Genomic DNA, 19,916 nt, shown 5'->3' with positions numbered 1-19,916 from the left:
TTGCAGAGCTCATTTCAAAATGTATGGGTGGTGTTGATGGTATATGTATGTACACGTATTTGGATATATAAAATTAAAATTTATATTTCTAAAATACATATAATACCTATTTAGTCTATTTTAAAAATAAGGTTATATATCTGTATAATTTTGATTAAAGTAAACTATTAGGACCCGCAGATGGTGTAGTAGTTACATCATTGGACTCCCACATAGCCAACTGCAGTTCTGGACCTGGTGGCTTGAAAGTCACACCAGGCATGTGTGCGTGCATACCTAGATTATGGAAGGAAAATGGAGGAGAAAGAATTGCAGTGTGACCATCCCCTTCTAGAGGATGATTTCTTACTTTTCCTCTCATTGTGTCTGTCTCTGTCCCCTTCTCTCTGATGAGTACACATGCCCTAAGGCAAAAACCTCTTTTAAAAAATCAACTATTAATATTTCTGTATGACTGTAGTATTCCAAATTAAAGTTTTAGAAAGAATCTAAGCAGAATTATGTAGGAACTTTAACCCTTGTGTCAGTAAGAACATGTAGTTCTATGGAAAGCTGGAATTCAGTGAAAAGTCACATGTCGGTTCCACAGTTTCTTCATCGCTGTTTTCATCTCCTCATTTCTCAATGTGTAGATAAGGGGGTTCAAGAGTGGAGTAAAAATAGTGTAAAACACAGACAGGATCTTGTCCACAGAAAACCTACTGAAAGGCCACACATAAATGAAAATGCAGGGCCCAAAGAACAGAGTGACTACCGTGAAATGTGCAGAGCAGGTAGATAATGCTTTGGATACACCACCAGCAGCATGCTGTCGGACAGTGAGGATGATGGCAGTATAGGAAACCACAAGAAGCAGAAAACAGCTCATGGAAAGCAACCCACTGTCTGAGATCATAAGTATACCCAAGACGTAGGTGTCCATGCAGGCAAGTTTGATCACCAGAGGGAGGTCACAGAAGAAGCTGTCCACCTCATTGGGGCCACAGTAAGGTAAGCTTACAGTAAAAGCCACCTGACTGATTGAGTGAACAAATCCAATTACCCATGAAACAAGCACTAGCCTGATGCAAGTCTTCTGGCTCAACATGATCATATAATGCAGGGGTTTGCATATGGCCACATATCTGTCATAGGCCATGGAAACCAGCAGTACCATCTCAGCTCCACCAGTAAAGTGCAAGAAGAAAATCTGAGCCATACATCCTCCAAAGGAGATTAGCTTTTGATCACTAAGGAAATCCCTAATCATTTTGGGGGTAGCAAATGAGGCTAGCCACATGTCCAGGAAAGATAGATTTCCCAGGAGGAAGTACATAGGAGAAGAGTGCAAGCAGGGGTCGGAAATCACAGTGATCACAATAAGGAGATTACCCAACATAATGGCCACATAAGTAACAGAGAAAAATATAAAGAAAATATTTTGGAGATGTCGTGAACTAGAGAGTCCATACAACACAAATTCTGACACCAAGGAAAAATTCTGCTGGTCCATTATCTCAGGTTTTAGGATTTGTTCCAAATCTATATAAAGAAAGAAGACATTGTCATTTGCAACAACATGAACTAACTGGGAAGACATTACGTTAAGTGAAATAAGCCAGGCACAGAGACACAAATACTGCATAAACTCATGTATATGTGGAATCTAGAAAGTAGACAACATGGGACCAGCAGATGGTATACTGGTTATGTTGCTGGACTCCCTTGTAGTATACCACGGTTTGAGTCCCAGACTCGGTGGATTAAGCCTCACGCTGAAAGTGTGTGTGTGAGTGCCCAAGTTCCCAAGAGGAGAATAGAAGAGAAGGGACTGTGGTGCGACCATTCCCCGGGGGAGGGGGGGTGTTCTTGCTTTCTGTCTGTCTGTCTCTCCAGAGAGCACATGAGCCCTTATAGCAATCTCTCTTAAAAGAAAAAAAGAAAGAAGGAAAAGAAAAAGTAGACAACATAAATATAGAGAGCAAAATTACTGTTATCAAAGATGGAAGATTTTGAGGAATAAGTTCAAAAGAACCACTGTACATCATGGCTATAGTTAATAACAATATATTATGTACTTGAAAATTATTGAGGGCATAGATTTTAAGTGTTCCTATCACACACACACACAATGAGATTAAGTAGGTGAGATAATGCATGTATTAAATAGCTTTGTTTAGCCATCTGGCAGTGTATACACATTTTTCAAAAAAATCATATTGTACAACATATACACAATTTTTATTTGCCAATTAAAACATAAAAATAAAAGACATGTAAGTGAAAGTATTTATACATAATTAAATACTATCTGAATGTAACATAATTTGTAAGAGCTAATATAAAATATAATATAGGGAAAATTACAAACAAGTTCATAATGATATGTATTTGTGCTTTTCATGTATAAGCATTTCCTTAGAGGAAATTAGATAATCTGGAATATTTCAGCACAGGTGAGAATTGTAGGAACATTTTTTTTGTCACTTTTGTGATGTTCGCCTATAAGGAATATAGAACCAATAGAGTTCAAAGAGTAAAACAAAAATCCTTAGAATATCTGAGAATATGAAGATTTTCTGAGTGGCATCATGTTCTCCCCACTTGTATCAATACCACTGTCCGATGCATCAGACCTAAGAATTGAAACTAAAGCTAGAAAATCCTGATGAGGGTGTGGAGAAAAGGGAATCCTAATACACTTGATGGGACTATAGGTTAGTATAGGCCTTATGGAAAAAGATATGGAAATTTCTAAAGAAATATAAAGAAAATATCACAAATATACATAATGAAATAATATTTAACCTTAAAAAGGAGGATATTCTGCTATCTGCTATAAATAAATGGACTGAGAGAACATTCTACTAAATAAAATAAGCCTGTCACAGAAATAATGCATAATCTTACTTATATATAGCATCTGAGAAATAAAAAGATCTAATAAGCAGAAATAGATAATAAAACTGGTGACCATGCATGGGGAATGGGTAGGAAATGGGGAGATAAAGGTGAAAGAATACAAAGTAACAGGTATGCAAGATGAGGGCCAATGAACAACAATTACATAGCTAATTTTAATTTTGCTAAATAAGTTTTATCTGCACTTGTCACAAAAAAGTAACTCAGATAACAGATACGTCATCTGCTTTGCTATAGTAACCATTTTACTATAGGCATGCATTCCTTAGCATCATGTTGCAAACCTTAAGTACACATAAAATTCATTTATAAAAATCTTGTCACCATGGTATCACTTCTGGAAAAAGAAATGTAATACACTGTAAAGTTATATGTGATTCAATGTAATATAAACAAGATTATGATGATAATAAATAAATCTAAAAAAAAACCTTTCACCATGCAAAACACAGTAAATTATATATACATTTTCAGATTTCTCTTTCTCTTCTATTTCTATATACCCTCACAAACAAAACAAAACAAAATCTAGCAAGGGCTTTTTAGTGGGTGGCTCTGTCTATGCCACTCAACATGTCTCTCCAAAAGTCAAAAGAATTATATCTTATTTCGGGAACCAGCAGTTAGCGTAACAGCTATGTCGCTGGACTCCCACATAGTCGACCGCGGTTCGCGTCCCGTCCTGGACCCGGTGGCTTAAAACTCACGCTGGGCACGTGTGCGTGCGTGCCCAAGATCCCAAGAAGAGAATGGAGGAGAAGGGATTGCGGCGTGGCCATCCTCCCTTGGGGGGTGATTTCTAGCTTTCTATCTCTGTGTCTCTCTCTGTCTGTCTGGCGGGTGCACACACCCTATAGCAAAAACCTCTCCAAAAAAAAAAAAAAAAAATTATTTTTTTTTTCTTGTTAACCTCCCCAAAAAAAAAAAAAAAAGAATTATATCTTATTTCTTGATAACAAAGTTTTTAAAAAATTTTTTGAATATATTTTAATAATTAAAAAATAAGTTCTTATTTACATTTAATTGTTGTGCATCCAAAGCATGCATACATACCATATTCATTGTTTTCTTTCTTTCTTTTCTTTTTTTGGAGAGGTTTTTGCTATAGGGCGCGTGCGCTCCCTGGAAAGACAGAGACAGAGATTGAAAGTGAGAAATCCCTACCCAGGGAGCATGGTCACGCTGGAATCTCTTCTCCATTCTCCTTTCAGGATCTTTTGCACGCACGTACACGCGCCCGGCATAAGTTTAAGCCTCTGGGTCTGGTTTGCAACATGATTCTAGGGAATGCACATGTATAGTAAAATGGTTACTATATTGAAGCAGATCGACATATCTGTTATCTAAGTTACTTTTTTATGACAAGAGAAGATAAAACCTACTTATTTAGCCAAATTAAAATTAGCTATATAGTTCTCATATTGTTCATTAAGTTGAACCGCGGTCAACTACATGGGAGTTTAGTGACTTAGCCATTACACTAACTGTTGGTCCCACCATATTCATTGCTTTCAATGATGAATTTTTTTTTGTTCTACTTCAATTTTTGCTCTCCTAGTTTCATATATGTATGTATGTTACAGTGTGTGTATTCACCTATTTATGTGTGTGTGTGTGTGTGTGTGTGTGTGTGTGTATATATATATATATATATATAGCAAAGTTTAAAGGATAAAAATTAATTTAAGTATATTTTGGATGTAAAGTCCTCTTAGGGGTGATGAACAAATACTGGATTACTTCCAGATCATGAAACTAAATTAGATATATTATTTAATAATTTTATGGGAATGTTTTTATTGTGTTTATTGTGTTATATGTGAGTTTAGAACGTCGTTCTTATACTTTCAGATAATGTCTTTAAGGAAAATTTGATCTAAGTGGTAACAGTTACTAAATGTTATATGAATGTAACTTTTAATTTATAGTAGATAAGATAAAATACAATATATGTAAAATTATAAACAAGTTTATAACAACATGTATATTTGCCTTTTTCATGTATAAGTTTTTCCTTAGGGTAAGTTTTGATCTAAAGTGTGAACCCACACCCTCAGAGGAGATAGCGTGTAACTGCAAACCATGGGACACTTTCCTCTACCTTTCCCTTCATCAATGAGCTGAATAAGGCATAGTTAACAAATTTATAAATAACAAACCTAATCAGCAAATTGCAGAGAGATAGAAGAGTGTGGATTGATACCAGGCTGATGGAGATATAGAGTAGTATATTATTAATCTATAGATGCTCCTCGATTTATGATGGGGCTACCTCTTTACAAACCAATCATTAAGTTGAAAATATCCTAAACTGAGAATGCATTTAATACAGCTAACCAATTGATTATCACAGTTTCCCTAGCCTAATGTGCTCAGAAAACTTACATTAACCTCGGTTGGGCAAATTCTTCTAACACAAAGTCTATTCTACAAAAAAGTGTCAAATAGCTGATGTAATTTATTAAATACTGTACTGAAAGTGAAAAATAGAATTGTTTGCTGCCACTGCTCGCCATCCCAAGAGGGTATCATACAGCATATTGCTACCCTAGTAAAAGATCAAAATTGAGAGTATGGTTTCTATTCAATGCATATTGCTTTTGTACCATTATAAAGTCAAAAAGTCTAAGTTGGACCATTATAAGTAGAAACCCTATGTTTCTTTTTAACTTTTATGTCTTTATATATTATAATTATAATAAAAATACTGCTTATTTTACCTTTGTAATTTAAAAGTAAGAAATTTTTTTTTCTCAGAAAAATAAAAAAATATATAGTATAGGGCAGCACGTAGCGTGGTGGTTGGAGTGAGTGAGTGCTGGACTCCCATATGGCCAACCGTGGTTTGAGTCCCAGACCTAGCGGCTTGCTTTCTTGCTCTCCCTTTTGCTATCTCTTTGTCTCTCTCTGGCCAAGTAAAAATATAATAACAACAAATGAAATTAAATAAATATTTCTTTATATATATACATATATATATATAGTATAATTTATTGTAATGCTTTTGAATACACAAAACAGCTAAAAGATCTGGTTCAGAAAAATAAATAAATAAATAAATAAATAAATAAACAAACAAATAAATAAATAAATAAATAAATAAACGGGACCAGCAGTTGGTGTAATGGCTATGTCACTGGACTTCCGCGTAGTCAACTGCAATTCAAGTCCTGGACCTGGTGGCTTATACTCACGCTGGGCATGTATGCGTGCGTACCCAAGATCCCTAGAGGAGAATGGAGGAGAAGAGATTGTGGTGTGGCCATCCCCTCTAAGGGGTGATTTCTCGCTTTCTGTCTGTCTCTCTTTTTCTGGCAAGCGCACGCACCCTGTAGAAAAAAACCTCTCCAAAAAAAGAAAGAAAACGAAAAAAAAAGAAGTTCCGCTGAAGATTTGACTTTCTAAAGAGAAGTAAAGTTCAGTTTTTTCCAGTATGAAGCATGCTTAGAATTTTTGTCTTTCTTTTAAACCGTGTCAGTAAGCTATAATTTACGTACCATAAAATTCACTCATTTGAAATGTAAAGTCAAGGTAATTTTACCAATTTCTGCAAACAACTTATCTTCAAAATGCTTGCTTTGTGATCTTGACAAATTTCTTCCAAGACTTCTGCAGGAGTCAGGCTGTCTTCTTCCTTAGTCACTTGCTTGCTCACATATCCCCTGATTTAAGCTATACTAAGATTGTTTTCCATTTTATTTCAGTATAGAAACCAATCAATATAAAAGATAATAAATCAATTAATCTAGATTGCATACAATTACCCCAATTCCACAATTACTTTATTGTTACTGTTATTTTCTTAATCCATTGTTCTTGGAATGAAAATACCATTGATCTAATCCATTTATAGACTTTCTAATTGTTTAGGATGACTTTCATTTAAAGAGATGTTTTTCAGGACCTCTCAACAAAGACCAGAGAGTAAAGTAATTTTTGGAGTGTTTCCACAATTATACATGAATGACTGACAAACTCATTTTGCATTTAAAAAAATATATACTTCTGAGCTTCTAGATGAAATATAACATAATGTTTTAGGTCTTATTATTAGTTTATCATGAGAAATAAACTGGTGACTCAATCTCCTCACTAAGAAGAAGGTATTGCAAACACATTTTTAAAAATGGTATTGGACAGAATTCTCTAGAAACAATATCACAAAAGATACAAAACTGTCCATATAATTCTTTATTATGTTGGCTGTTTCTAAAACTCAAGAATATGACATAAAATCATAGTTTTGTAAGGGAGTAAACTAACTTTTGCAGATATAAAATATTTTAATAATGTGAACTTGATTTAGCTACAGAATTTTTAAATCTAGATAAATTAATGGTTTTATCTGCATTAATTCAATAAAATAGCACCCATCTCAACCAGGCTTTTGTCAGGAAAATGAGGACTCAAAATTCCTTTTGCGAATGTATTCCTTTTATAAATTTTAAACATTTAATTGCAACACTTTTTTGAGAATTGAATGCTTTCTCCCTTTAGACAGGTTTTAAATCTGAAGCTGTAAACTTCAACACACACACTGGATATAATCACAATTCATAAAATTTTTCTAGATTATTTTGAAATCCATCCTAGAATACATAGTAAAGGCCTGTGAGCTGTACTTTTATTGGTATTCTTTCCTTCTGTGTGCCTGTAAAAAATTTACTATAAATCAAAACATAATGATAGTTACTTTACTGATTCATAAAGATTAAGTGACTGGAAAGATGAAATGACCAAATAGAAAACTTAGGAAGCAAATATGACAACATTCTAGCTCACTATGTAGTCAAAGTTGTTCTAAAATTTAACATGGGTAATGTTCGTACAACTCAAAGTATACAAAAACAATAACCTTGTACACTTAAAATGAGTGAACTTTATGATATAGAAGTTTTACCTCAGTAATGCTCCTTTAAATATATATGTTAAGGTTCTTTATTGAAAATTATATATATATATGTATTAATATCTTTAATTTGATTATTACACACTGCATACATGCTTTAAAAAACTATATCATGGGGCCAGCAGGAGGTGTGGTAATAGTTATGGTGCTGGACTCCCACATGGCTGATCGTGGTGGAAGTGGCGGCTTGATTTCTCACTTTCTCTCTCTCTGGTCAAACTAAATAATAATAATAATAATAATAATAAATTAAATTAAATTACATAATTATTTTAAAATATAATAAAATAAACTATATCATACGTCATAAAGATGTACAATAATGGGACCAGAAGTTGGTGTAATGGCTATGTCGCTGGACTCCCGAATAGTTGGAGTCCCAGACCCAGTGGCTTAAACTCATGCCGGGCACATGTGCATGCGTGCCCAAGATCCTGAGAGGAGAATAGAGGAGAAAGGATTGCAGCATGGCCATTCCCCCTGGGGGGTGATTTCTCGCTTTCTGTCTCTCTGTCTCTGTCTTTCCAGTGAGCACACATGCCCTGTAGCAAAAATCTCTCAAAAAAAAAAAAAGATGTACAATAATTACTTGTGCATAAAAATTTATAAAATAAAAATGATGTTAAAAGAAATTTAATAGACTCAAAAATTTTAATTTCAGAAAAGTATGACTTGCAAAGACTTTATAAAAATTGCTAAACAATGTTAAATTTATAATCAGAAAAAGTGTGGTTGACTTTGTACTTAAATGCTATTTAAAATACAACTATGACTAACTGACAAAATTTAAACTGGAAAGTTATGATTTACTCCAATGATTTAATGCATATGATAATAGAATAAATTTGCATTTATTCAATTTATTTCTCAAGGCATGTTTCCATGTCTCTTTCCATCTCTCTCTCTCTCGCAAGTTTTCTTAGGATTTTATACACACACACACACACACACACTCACACACACACACACATTTTTTACTCACCTGGAGTGCTGACACTGTAGGTGATCTAATTTGTATTGCAGATCTCCTATACTTGAATGGAACTTTTGAAAACATGCTCATTAAGTGATTCTTTCTCCTGCCTCCTGACAAACTAACTCAGAAAAACATCATTTTAAGAAGCTAGAGAACTTCAGATTTGTGCTTTCTTTAGACTTCAGATATAAATACCTATATCCACTCTTCCATCAAATTAAGAATCCCTTAATTAATAGCCATTCATAAGCAACTATCAGTGGAGGCTGGGGAATAGATCATTTTATGATGGAAATGAATCATGTTCACTTCTCCTAATGACAAAGAAAGGTGTTTATTTTTTCCTCAGAGGTTTTTACCATAGGGCATGTGTGTTCGCCTGAGAGAGAGAGAGGTAGAGACAGAGACAATGATAGGGAAAGTGAGAAGTCACTTCCAGGATGGATGGACACACCACAATCCCTTCTCCTCCATTCTCCTCCTGGGATCTTGAGCACACACACGCACTTCGAGTAATTTTCAAGCCACCGATTCGAGACTTGAACAGAATCAGCCATGTGGGAGCCCAGCAACATAACCACCATGCCATTGGCTGGCCCCAAAGAAGGCATTTTTAAAGACCAGCCAGATTACATAAACAAAGCTGCAATTCTTTTAATAGTTCAAGCAGAATAATATTTGCATTTTCCAGTTATAGAATATAAAACAAACTTTTCCTTTAAATAATCAATTTCACAGGTTACATTCTAAAACTATGCTAAAAATTTACTAATTCTGCACAGTATTTTATATTAACTACAATCAAGCCTAATACTTTGGAAAAGACTTATTCCAACCAGAAGCATCAGAATTACATGTGCCAAAATATTTGCCTTCCTTGGATTTGTATAGTCAAGTATACTGAAATTTCCTTTCTGGGTTACTTTGTACACCATTTATGATTGATAACTGACTTCCCAAATAATTGAAGGCTAATGATGATGTCTTCTGCTAATTAATCTATCCTAATGAAAAGATCACATAACATTCTGATAAGTGAGTGCACATTTACAACATTCACGTGACATTCACTTTCATATTAGATAACATGTCATGTATAAGGACCAAAAGATTTATGAGGGATTTCTTTAAAGTCTAAGGTTCTACACTGGCATTCAACAGTGTGGGAAGCTGCACACCAGCGAGTCTGCCGAGGTTTCTCAGAGAGCAAACAATTACCATGATTGGTTCCCTTCCAAAAACCTGACCTTCGAAACCTTGCTCTGATTGACCACTAGAATCCCTCAAATTTGCATATCCGGCACCTCATGATTGGTCCAAAAGCAACCGATCATAACCCACCGTAAGCAACCAATCATAACCCACCGTTAACAACCAATCAGGGCCCACCATTTACAACCAATCACAGTCCTCCGTTTACAACCAATCACGACCCACCGTTTACAACCCACCAGAGTGTATATAACCACGATGCCTGGCCCACAGTAGCCAGACGACCGAGAAGACGACACAGACGACCGAGACGACGACAACGACCAGGAAGACAACAACTGAAGAGCCTGAAGAGCTGAAACACCGCGCAGTCTCCAGACGACCCTGAAGATCCTGAAGAGCTGACACTGTCGTCTCTGTGCTGTACCGTGCTGCCCACAATAAACAGACGACACTGTCGTCTCCGTGCTGTAACACTACGCTGCTTGCCCCGGCTCTCACTCCTTCACTCAGGAAACCCGTTCGGCTGTCCCCCCGGGTCGGGACACCTGGCACCCGAACAGGGACGGGACAAACAGTTGTATTTAATTTAAAATGACACACAGAATCTTTTAAAGTTTCTATATCTCCATTTAAAACACACAGGCCGTAATTACTAAAGGAAAATTACAGAAGTAGGCTACTAGCCTCAGACTCATTTGTTTCTGAAATGCAGTCATTAAGTGGGTATTGATATATTATGTAAACTCAAGAATTATAAAAAATTGGCAGAATTAAATATTTGATTTAGAAGTAGGGGGACCAGTAGTCAGCGTAATGGCTATGTCGCTGGACTCCCATGTAGTCGACCGCAGTTCAAGTCCCGGACCAGGTGGCTTAAATTCATGCCAGGCACGTGCGCATGTGTGCCCAAGATCCCGAGAGGAGAATGGAGGAGAAGGGATTGCGGCGTGGCCATCCTCCCTTGGGGGGTGATTTCTCGCTTTCTATCTCTCTGTCTCTCTCTTTCTGGCAACCGCACACACCCTATAGCAAAAACCTCTAAAAAGAAAAAAAAAAAAAAAAGAAGTAGGGAAGAATTAGAGTTGGCAGGTACAGTGATAGTTAAGGGTGCCGGATTCCTCAATGACCAACCATGGTTCAAGTCCTGGACCTGGTGGTGGCTTGCTCTCTCTCTCTCTCCTCTCTCTTCCTCTCTGGTCAAATTTAAAAATAAGTAAATAAATAAATAAAGTTAAATAAAATAATTCTTTTAAAAAAGTAGAGAAGAATTTACGAAAAGTGATGGTTAATTAATTAATTTATATTTTAGTCAATTATTTTCTTAAGAAAGACAGAGAGATGGAGAAAGGGAGAGATTTACAAGTATAAGGTCTTTACACCACAATAAGGTCTAAATATGGTATGTAAATAAAGGTATCACTTGTTAATTTTTATTTGATGTTTGTTTGAGGTGAAGGTTTAAATGTTTATTGCATTATTATTTCTCTTTCTTCAAAATTTTTGCTTATATTCCTTGCTCATTTTATCTTCAGTTTTCTTCATTTACATGTGACTTGTAATTTTCTTTTCTGTTTTAAGGATATTAGTGCTTTGTCCTTAGGGTCACAATAGTCACAGAGAGCTAGGCATGCATTATGAAGCAAAAATGGTATAGGGTGCATGAGCTCGCCAGGAAGACAGAGAGATAGAAAGCAAGAAATCACTCCCCAGGGGGGATGACCACGCCACAATCCCTTCTCCTCCATTCTCCTCTCGGGATCTTGGACACACACGCACACACGGCCAGCGTGAGTTTCAAGCCAATGGGTCCGAGATTCAAACCACAATCGATTAAATGGGAGTCCAGCAACATAGCCATTACGCTAACTGCTGGTCCCAAGATATTATACTTTGAAAGTCCTCGTATTACAGAAATGCAACACATTTTGGGGGGACTTTTTTTCAAAAAGGTTTATCATTCATTTCAAGAGAGGGAGAGAGGGAGAGGCAGACAGAGGCAGAGAGACCTCTTCCTTCTCTCCCCTAGTAAAGTTATTAAAGTATATATTACATTGGCAATTACCTTTTTTACTTTGTTGCGGTGCACTGTTCTGTAATCTATTACATGCATTTATATACATTTTTCTGTCTATTAATACTTTTCTCCCAAACCCAAACCTGCAGATTCCATGCATTTTCTTGTATCTACCATTACTCTCTACTTCTATTCCATCAAGTCCTCCAGTTTTCACTACAGGATGCAGACATTCAGTATATGTTAAGCAGAGTCATATAGTATTTGTTTTAAATATCCTTGCTTATTTTCATTTGCATTTTATCTTCAAGATTCATCTATTTTGTGTCAAATGTTAGAATATCATTTTCATTTATAGTTTCGTAGTATACTAGTGTGTATATGTGCCACATTTTCTTAATCCATTCAATAGTTGTTTGGTATTAACATTGATCATGTGTCTTTGATGCTATGAATAATGCTGCAATAAACATGGATTACAAATGTCTCTCTAATAGAGAGATTTTTATCCTTTCAGTAAAACCCAAGAGTGGAATTACTGGGTCATTGGATAGTTCTATTTTCAGATTTTTCAAGGAAACACCATACTGTTTTCCATTGTGGCTGTTCTAGTTTACATCCTCACCATTCATTCCCACTATACACAAGGATTCTCCTTTCTCTGTACTCTCACAAACACTTGTTATTCTTTGTTTTATTGATCATAGCCATTCTTACTAAGGTTGGGTTATGCATCATTGTAGCTTTGATTTTCCTTAAGAAAGAAATGCTGAAATATTTGTATGCCTTTCCAGCTATTTTTATGCAATCCCTTGAGAGTTTTCTGTTAGTATTGATTTCCCATTTTTGATTAGGTTATTAACGTTTTTTTTTTTAAACTTTTGTTGTGTGTGGGGGGGAGGGGGTGAGTTATTTGAGTTCTCTATATATTCCAGTTATCAATCCCTTGCCAAAGTATAGTTTGCAAATAGTTTTTTTCCATTCTGTAAGCTGCCTCTTTAGTTACTGTTTCCTTTGCTTTGTAGAAGCTTTTTAACTTGATATAACCCTGTTTGTCAATGTTTGGTATTATTGCCTTTTCTTTTAGTTAAGAAATTTTTGTCTACTCCAATATGCTGAAGTGTTTCCACTATTCTTTCTTTTTCATTTTTAAAAAGTTTTAAAGAATTATTTATTTAATTTTATTTATTATTGTTATTATTTTTAATTTACTTTAGGATATATGCACTCATCAGAGAAAGACAGAGAGAGGAAAAGAAAAAGTGAGAAAGCAAGCCACCATGTCCAGGACTTGAACCAGGGTCAGTCATGTGAGAGACCAGCAACTTAACCATCATACCACCTGCTGTCTCCTCCATTATGCTTTCTTAAGGTAGCTTTATAGTTTTGAGCTTTATGTTTTGATCTTTAATTCATTTTGAGTTAATTTTTATAAATAATGAGTTAATTTTTATAATAATGATAGGGATTTCATTTTATTCTTTTGCAGGTGGAAATCCAGTTTTCTAATACCACTTATTAAAAAGAATATGTTTTCTCCACTGGATTTTCTTGTATCACTTGATAATCAGTTGGCTGTATGTCATTGAATATATTTTTATTTCTATATTTTCTATTCAGTTCCATTGGCTTATGTGTTGTTTTTGTGGCAGTACCATACAGTTTTGTTTATTATGGTTTTGTAATATATTTGAGTTCAAGTAGTTATATGATTCCAATTTTATTCTTTTTTCATGGCATTGCTTTGGTGATATGGGATCTCTTGTGATTCCAGACAAATTTTATAATTTCTTCTAGTTCTATAAAGAATGTTGCTGGTATTTTGATAAGAATTGCATTGAATTTGTAGATTATTTTGAGTAATATGGACATTTTCACCACATAGCTTCTTTCAAATTGCAAAAAAAAAAAATAATTCTAGTGTTTAATTCATCTTCTCCCCCATTTTTAAAAAAAGTTTTCACTGCAGAGTTGTTTTCACATACACACGTGTGAGTGTGTGTGTGTGCGTATGTGTGTATGCCCATATATATAGTTTGTGTTTACATATTTTTAAAGATTTTGTTTATGTATTTGCATGGATTTTGCTTCCTTGGTTAGATTTATTCTAAAATACTTTGTTACATCATGGCTATTGTAGATGGGATTATTTTCTTCATTTTTTAGTCCTTCCATTACTGATTTACAAAAATACTCCAAGTTTCTATGTTGATTTTGAATTCTGCAACTTCACTGAATTTGTTCATCACTTTTAAGAAGTTTGGGGAGAATCTTTAGGTTTTTTTCTTTTTATTATATAGTCAAGTCTTCTGCAAATATGGATAATTTTACTTGTGCAATAATATCCCTAAGCAACTATATTCCTAAGAAACTATAATCTTAAGTTTAAGGTTAAACTATAACCCTAACTATAACCCTAAGTTTCCCTAAGAAACTATATCCCTAATTTTTTCTCCAAGGTTTATGGTCATTATTGTATGTCTCAAGTTTAATATTTTACACCAGACTACTGTAGATTATTAATCTGCATTGCAGTATTTTTGAGGAATGTTACCTGCTTGTCACCTTCAATGAGTTCAGAAATAAAGATAAATGTCTTTGGTAAGTCAAAAGAGATAATTTTGGGGACCAGCAGTTACCATAATGGCCATGTCGCTGAACTCCCATGTAGTCGACCACGGTTGGAGTCCCGGACTCGGTGGCTTAAACTCACACCAGGTGTGTGTGCATGTGTGCCCAAGATCCCGAGAGGAGAAGGGATTGCAGCGTGGCCATCCCTAATGGGGGAGTGATTTCTCACTTTCTGTCTCTCTGTCTCTCTCTGTCTGTCTGGCGAGCTCACGCCCTAGAGCAAAACAAAACAAAACAAAACAAAAAAAAAAAAAAGCTCTCCAAAAAAAGAGAGATAATTTTGCAGACAATAATGTCTGAATTGTTCTGACCATGGATCATGGACAGGACCATGGATACTGTCTTCACAAACACCACACTAGGAAGTGGAAAGAGACAAGGGCTATAGTAAAAATGTTATAAAGATACCAAACTGATTTTATGTTGTATTTTTTTCCAGTAAAAATGTTATAATGATACTGCATTGTTTTTATGTTGTATTTTTTTTCTTGACTCAGCATTATCCTGACCGTTGTTAACTTTTTACTATTTTTATGAGTTCTAACAATATTCATTCTGATGTTGTTTAATAGGCATTTGGAACAACCAACTTCACCGTTTCTCTTAAGAATCTCCTTCACTTAAAAAAGAAATTATTTGTTTTGAAAGAAAAAAATACTAGTGAGCACCCTCAACAGAGTCTTTTATTGCAATTCCCCTCCCAGCCTTCCCAGTCAGCTAGTAAGTACATGCCCAGAGCATGTCATAGGCCCACTGTGGAAACAAGTCTCAGTTTTTCAGTATTTCAGAGTGTCATGTTACCACTGTACCATTCCCTCACTCTTGAAAAATAGTTTTGCTGGGCAGATACTTCTTGGCTGACTGTCCTTTCATTCACTACTTTAGTCCTATTATTACACTACATTTTGTACTTTGTGATGAGATATATTAGCTATTAGTATCTTGAGGGCCTATATTTTCTTTTTTCTGGTTTCAAACAGGATACACTAGAAAAAAACTGGATTTCAGCATGACCATGTCCCATGTGAGGGTATTTTCTCTCACTCATCTGGCAAGCATGTATGCTCTATGATAATAAAAAAATAAATGAACAAAAAAAAATATTCTGGGTAATTATGAGGTTATCAGCTTGGCTATTTATTGGGAAGTTTAAGATTTGGGAATGCTAATAGCTTGCCTGCTGGGGAATTGGAAAAACACCAGCTTATTCTAATAAATTCTTGATCCTTGCTTTTATGTTTCAAGGAAGAGATACAGTAAAATTGTAGTCACTAGGTGGCACCCAAGCTCCTTGTTAACTTGCTTGTTTTACACTTTTAAGCTGACAGATTACTTACACCAACTGAAAAAGAGTTCTACATATTGGAAATGTTGACATTATCTCCACCAAAATTAGCAAATGTGTCCATGCCAAATAAGCCAAGTGCAAACTGAAGTTATCATTTTAAATACTTCTTTTAATTTTTTTAAATATGCAAAATATCTACCATAGTGTATAAACATATTAAAATAGGAAATTATCTCCACTGTAGAAAAATTATCTCAGAAATTTTATGACATATATCCATTTTGGTCTTTACTTTTCAGGAAAAAAATCAGAAAATACTAAGTTCTAGATATGTCATAAGCTAAAATATGAAATAAGATATTAAAAATAATAGGAAAACATTACCATAAATGAGACATTACATATTAAAACAAAAAATATAAACTAAAATAGAACTATTTGGAATTATTATTATAGTGGCTAATGATTTTCTCTCTTCTCTCTCTCTCTCTCTCTCTCTCTCTCTCTATATATATATATATATATATATATATACACATTTATGTAAATTGTAGATCTACCTTCCAGAAAAAACAAGAAAATATGATAGAAAAATGTCCTCATGAAAAGTTTATGAGTTTCAGTATGTAATTTTAAAAGATATAAATTATTATGTTACTGGAAGCACAAAAGGCCTTAATAAGTTTGAAAATAAAATCATGTTTTATTATAGTAAAGTCTAATATGGCTGATATCCTAGCCTTCCATAAAATAGTTTATAAGATTAAAGCAATCATAAAAACTTACTGTCTCTCCAATGCACCCTATAGCAAAATCTCTCCCCAATAACTTAATATTATTTGGTAAAAATCATTCTAGCTAATAAAATGAACAACTACATGAATAAAATCAAGATCGTTTGAAAAAGAAGATAATGAGGGTACTTATAAAAGTAAATATTAAAGGGTAACATAGATTTACAGCCAACTGTTCTTATTAAATGAGTGAATCTCAGAGATACTATGCCATGTGAAAGGAGATACCCTCAAAAGACTATTTCCTATACGATCCTACTTACATGACAGTCTGGAAAAGGCAAACTAGGACCAAAACAGATCATTAATGCCAAGGGCAGAGAATGACAAGGGAGTGACTACCAAGAGACGCAGGGACATGTTTTCGTTGATGAAACTCATGTATCTTAAAATTCTGATGATTACATGATCATGTGCATTTGTTAAAACCTGCAGAATAGTACCCTAAAGAGAGCAATATTTGCTACATATAAACCATACCTTTGAAATGAAAAAAAAAATAAAGTTTAATATTGGTACTAAAAATCTCTGACCTCCCTTCCTCCCTGTGAGTTCTAAACCAACTTTTAAGTACAATCGGGAAAAAAAAAAAAGAGACCAATGTCAATGTTATTACTGGTTAAGTTGTATTGCACTTGAAGCCCCCAAACTCTTTTTACCACTTCCCCTTAATTGTAACCTCCAGCCCACCTAAAGAGAGAGTTTGCAGAACAAACACTTAGCCAGATGTAGTCAAGAGTAACGCTGAAGTGCACATGTCTGGGACAGAGAACATTGTGAAGAAGACAATTTCAGATGTCTTTCCAAATCCGCCCCTGGAAGGGAAGTCACAGAACTTGAAACTCACTAAAAGTCATGATGTCCAAACAAGAGTGTCTCTTCAGAAGTATCTAAAAAGTGTGTTTTACATTGATATGTCGAGTCCTTATTTTCTTAATGGCTAATTTTACCTCTTGATTTCTTAATGTATAAATAATGGGATTTAAGAGAGGTGTAAAAATTGTGTAAAACACAGAAAGAATTTTATCTACAGAGTATCTACTGAATGGCCATACATAAATAAAGACACAGGGAGCAAAGAAGAGAGTCACAACTGTGATGTGCGCTGAGAGAGTAGAGAGGGCCTTAGAGGATCCACTGGCAGCACGGTGCCTAACTGAGTATATTATGACTGTATAGGAGACAAGCAAGAGGAGGAAGCAGACCAGGGACAGGAAACCACTATCAGCAATGACCAGGAGTTGTAGTATGTAGGTGTCCTTGCAGGCAAGTTTGATCACAAGAGGAAGGTCACAGAAAAAGCTATCTACAATATTGGGACCACAAAAGGGCAAATTCAACATGAAAGCCATTTGACTGGAGGAGTGCACAAACCCAACTGCATAGGAAGATAACAGCAGCCCAGTGAGCACCCGGGGGCTCATGATGGTCATGTAATGGAGTGGCTTGCATATGGCAACATACCTGTCTATTGCCATGGCTACAAGCAACATCATCTCACTGCCACCTAGGAGGTGCATGAAGAACATCTGTGAATAACATCCCCACCAGGAGATGGTCTTCTGTTTTCGGAGGAAATCCACAATCATCTTAGGGGTAGCAAAAGAAGCAAGGATCATATCAATACAGGAGAGATTGATAAGTAGAAAATACATTGGTGTGTGAAGGCGTGAGTCAAAGGCCACAGTAACCAAGATAAGCAGGTTTCCTAACACAATCCCCACATAAACCACAGAGAATCCCAAGAAGAATAAAATCTGAAGATTTTGAGATTTGGACAGACCCAGCAAAATGAATTCAGTTACCATAGAGTGGTTTTCTCTTTCCATATTGTCAGCTTTATCCCATAATAATCTAGATGAGTGAGAATAAAGGACGGAGATATTGTATTTACTGGTAAGGAAGGTTTGTGCTGATATCCACTTTTACTACTCAGTCGAGACAGTTTAATTTGCAAGCACCTCCTAGTTTTGTGAAATTTTGCTGGTCATCAATTTCGTTAATGACCCAGAGATGTATACGAAATTCAAAATATAAGTTTCTGAAAGACAAAAATAAAAATAGTACTTGAAATCACAAATGTGTAGCTTGTGTTTAGAATCAGAAGAGTTCCATATGACAGCTAAACTACCAACTGGGTGACTTTTTAAGGGTCAAATATCTTCAACAGAATTAAAGAATTGGACTATATGATATCAAATGCCTCTTTGTCCTATAAAGAGGTCCATGAATTATTGACAGATAATGCCAATGGTAAATTCTATAATCATGAAATAATACTGAACTTTTTGTTTGTTTTTAATTTGCTATATGATGTGTGTGCTCACCAAAGAGAGACAAGGAAGGAAAATGAGAAAGCATCCCCTATGGGAGATGGTCAAGCCACAAGCATTTCTCCTGTATTCTCCTTTCAGGACTTCGAGCACATGTGCACACACTCCAAGTGTTTTTCAGGCTACCAGTACAGAGTCAAACCATGGAATCAGTCATGGGAGATCCAGCCACCTTAACCACCACAACACAAGTTGGCCCAATATTGAGTTTTAAATGGTTTTTAATCTGGAAATGATATATATGTAAAATATATCCTAGATTTTCAAGAGCCATTTATACCTGTTCTCTTAGCTCATTCTCTCTTTTACCAATCTCTAAAGCTTATTCTAGTATTAATCACTTTTTAAAAGTCAAATATATATAGAGTACAAATGAATATATATATATATATACACACACACACACAAACATATGTTTATATATCGTACATATATATTTACATATGAATATCTAGAAACTTATATACAGGTTTTTTTCACTCAGCATTTATTATCAAATCAAATGCCTCTTGTAGAATTTTAGGCAAGAAATACAAAGTATAGTAGAAAGGCAATAGTCAAACATAACAGAATTTATTTCATTTAGTTTGATTATTGCTATAAAGAGAATAGTAGAGTGGTTCATTTGCAGTTAATTTTCAAGATTTCAAAGTACCTGAGCATGCGGGTGGTAACCCGTTGATGCTGGGGAAAAAAGAACAGTTCTTCTAGTATAATCTTTGAAATTTACACCATAATTCATCATCAGTCCCTACTGATGCATGCAGTTTTGCAGTTGCAAAACTGGTTTTATTGACTTAGCTCTTTAAAAAATTACTCTTATTGCTAATAGTTTCACAATTATCTAGAATTTTA

At 35.0% G+C, this 19,916-nt stretch overlaps 2 protein-coding genes across 2 annotated transcripts; both read right to left on the bottom strand.

The window, feature by feature from the left end:
- Window positions 1-559: 559 nt before the first annotated feature.
- On the bottom strand, window positions 560-1,513 carry LOC102488383 (olfactory receptor 4K14). The gene has a single exon (XM_006165683.1). The coding sequence runs from the start codon at window positions 1,490-1,492 to the stop codon at window positions 560-562; it is 933 nt and encodes a 310-aa protein (XP_006165745.1). The 5' UTR covers window positions 1,493-1,513.
- Window positions 1,514-17,618: 16,105 nt separating this feature from the next.
- On the bottom strand, window positions 17,619-18,557 carry LOC102487951 (olfactory receptor 4K13). Its single transcript, XM_006165682.1, has one exon. It carries the CDS (start codon window positions 18,555-18,557, stop codon window positions 17,619-17,621), a length of 939 nt encoding a protein of 312 aa, XP_006165744.1.
- Window positions 18,558-19,916: the final 1,359 nt, after the last annotated feature.

Source organism: Tupaia chinensis, unplaced genomic scaffold (assembly GCF_000334495.1).
Source record: "Tupaia chinensis unplaced genomic scaffold, TupChi_1.0 Scaffold143986_1, whole genome shotgun sequence".
NCBI classification, from domain to species: Eukaryota; Metazoa; Chordata; class Mammalia; order Scandentia; family Tupaiidae; genus Tupaia; species Tupaia belangeri.
The sequence above is the reverse complement of the archived record's forward strand: the minus strand, read 5'-3'. Positions and strand labels throughout refer to the sequence as shown.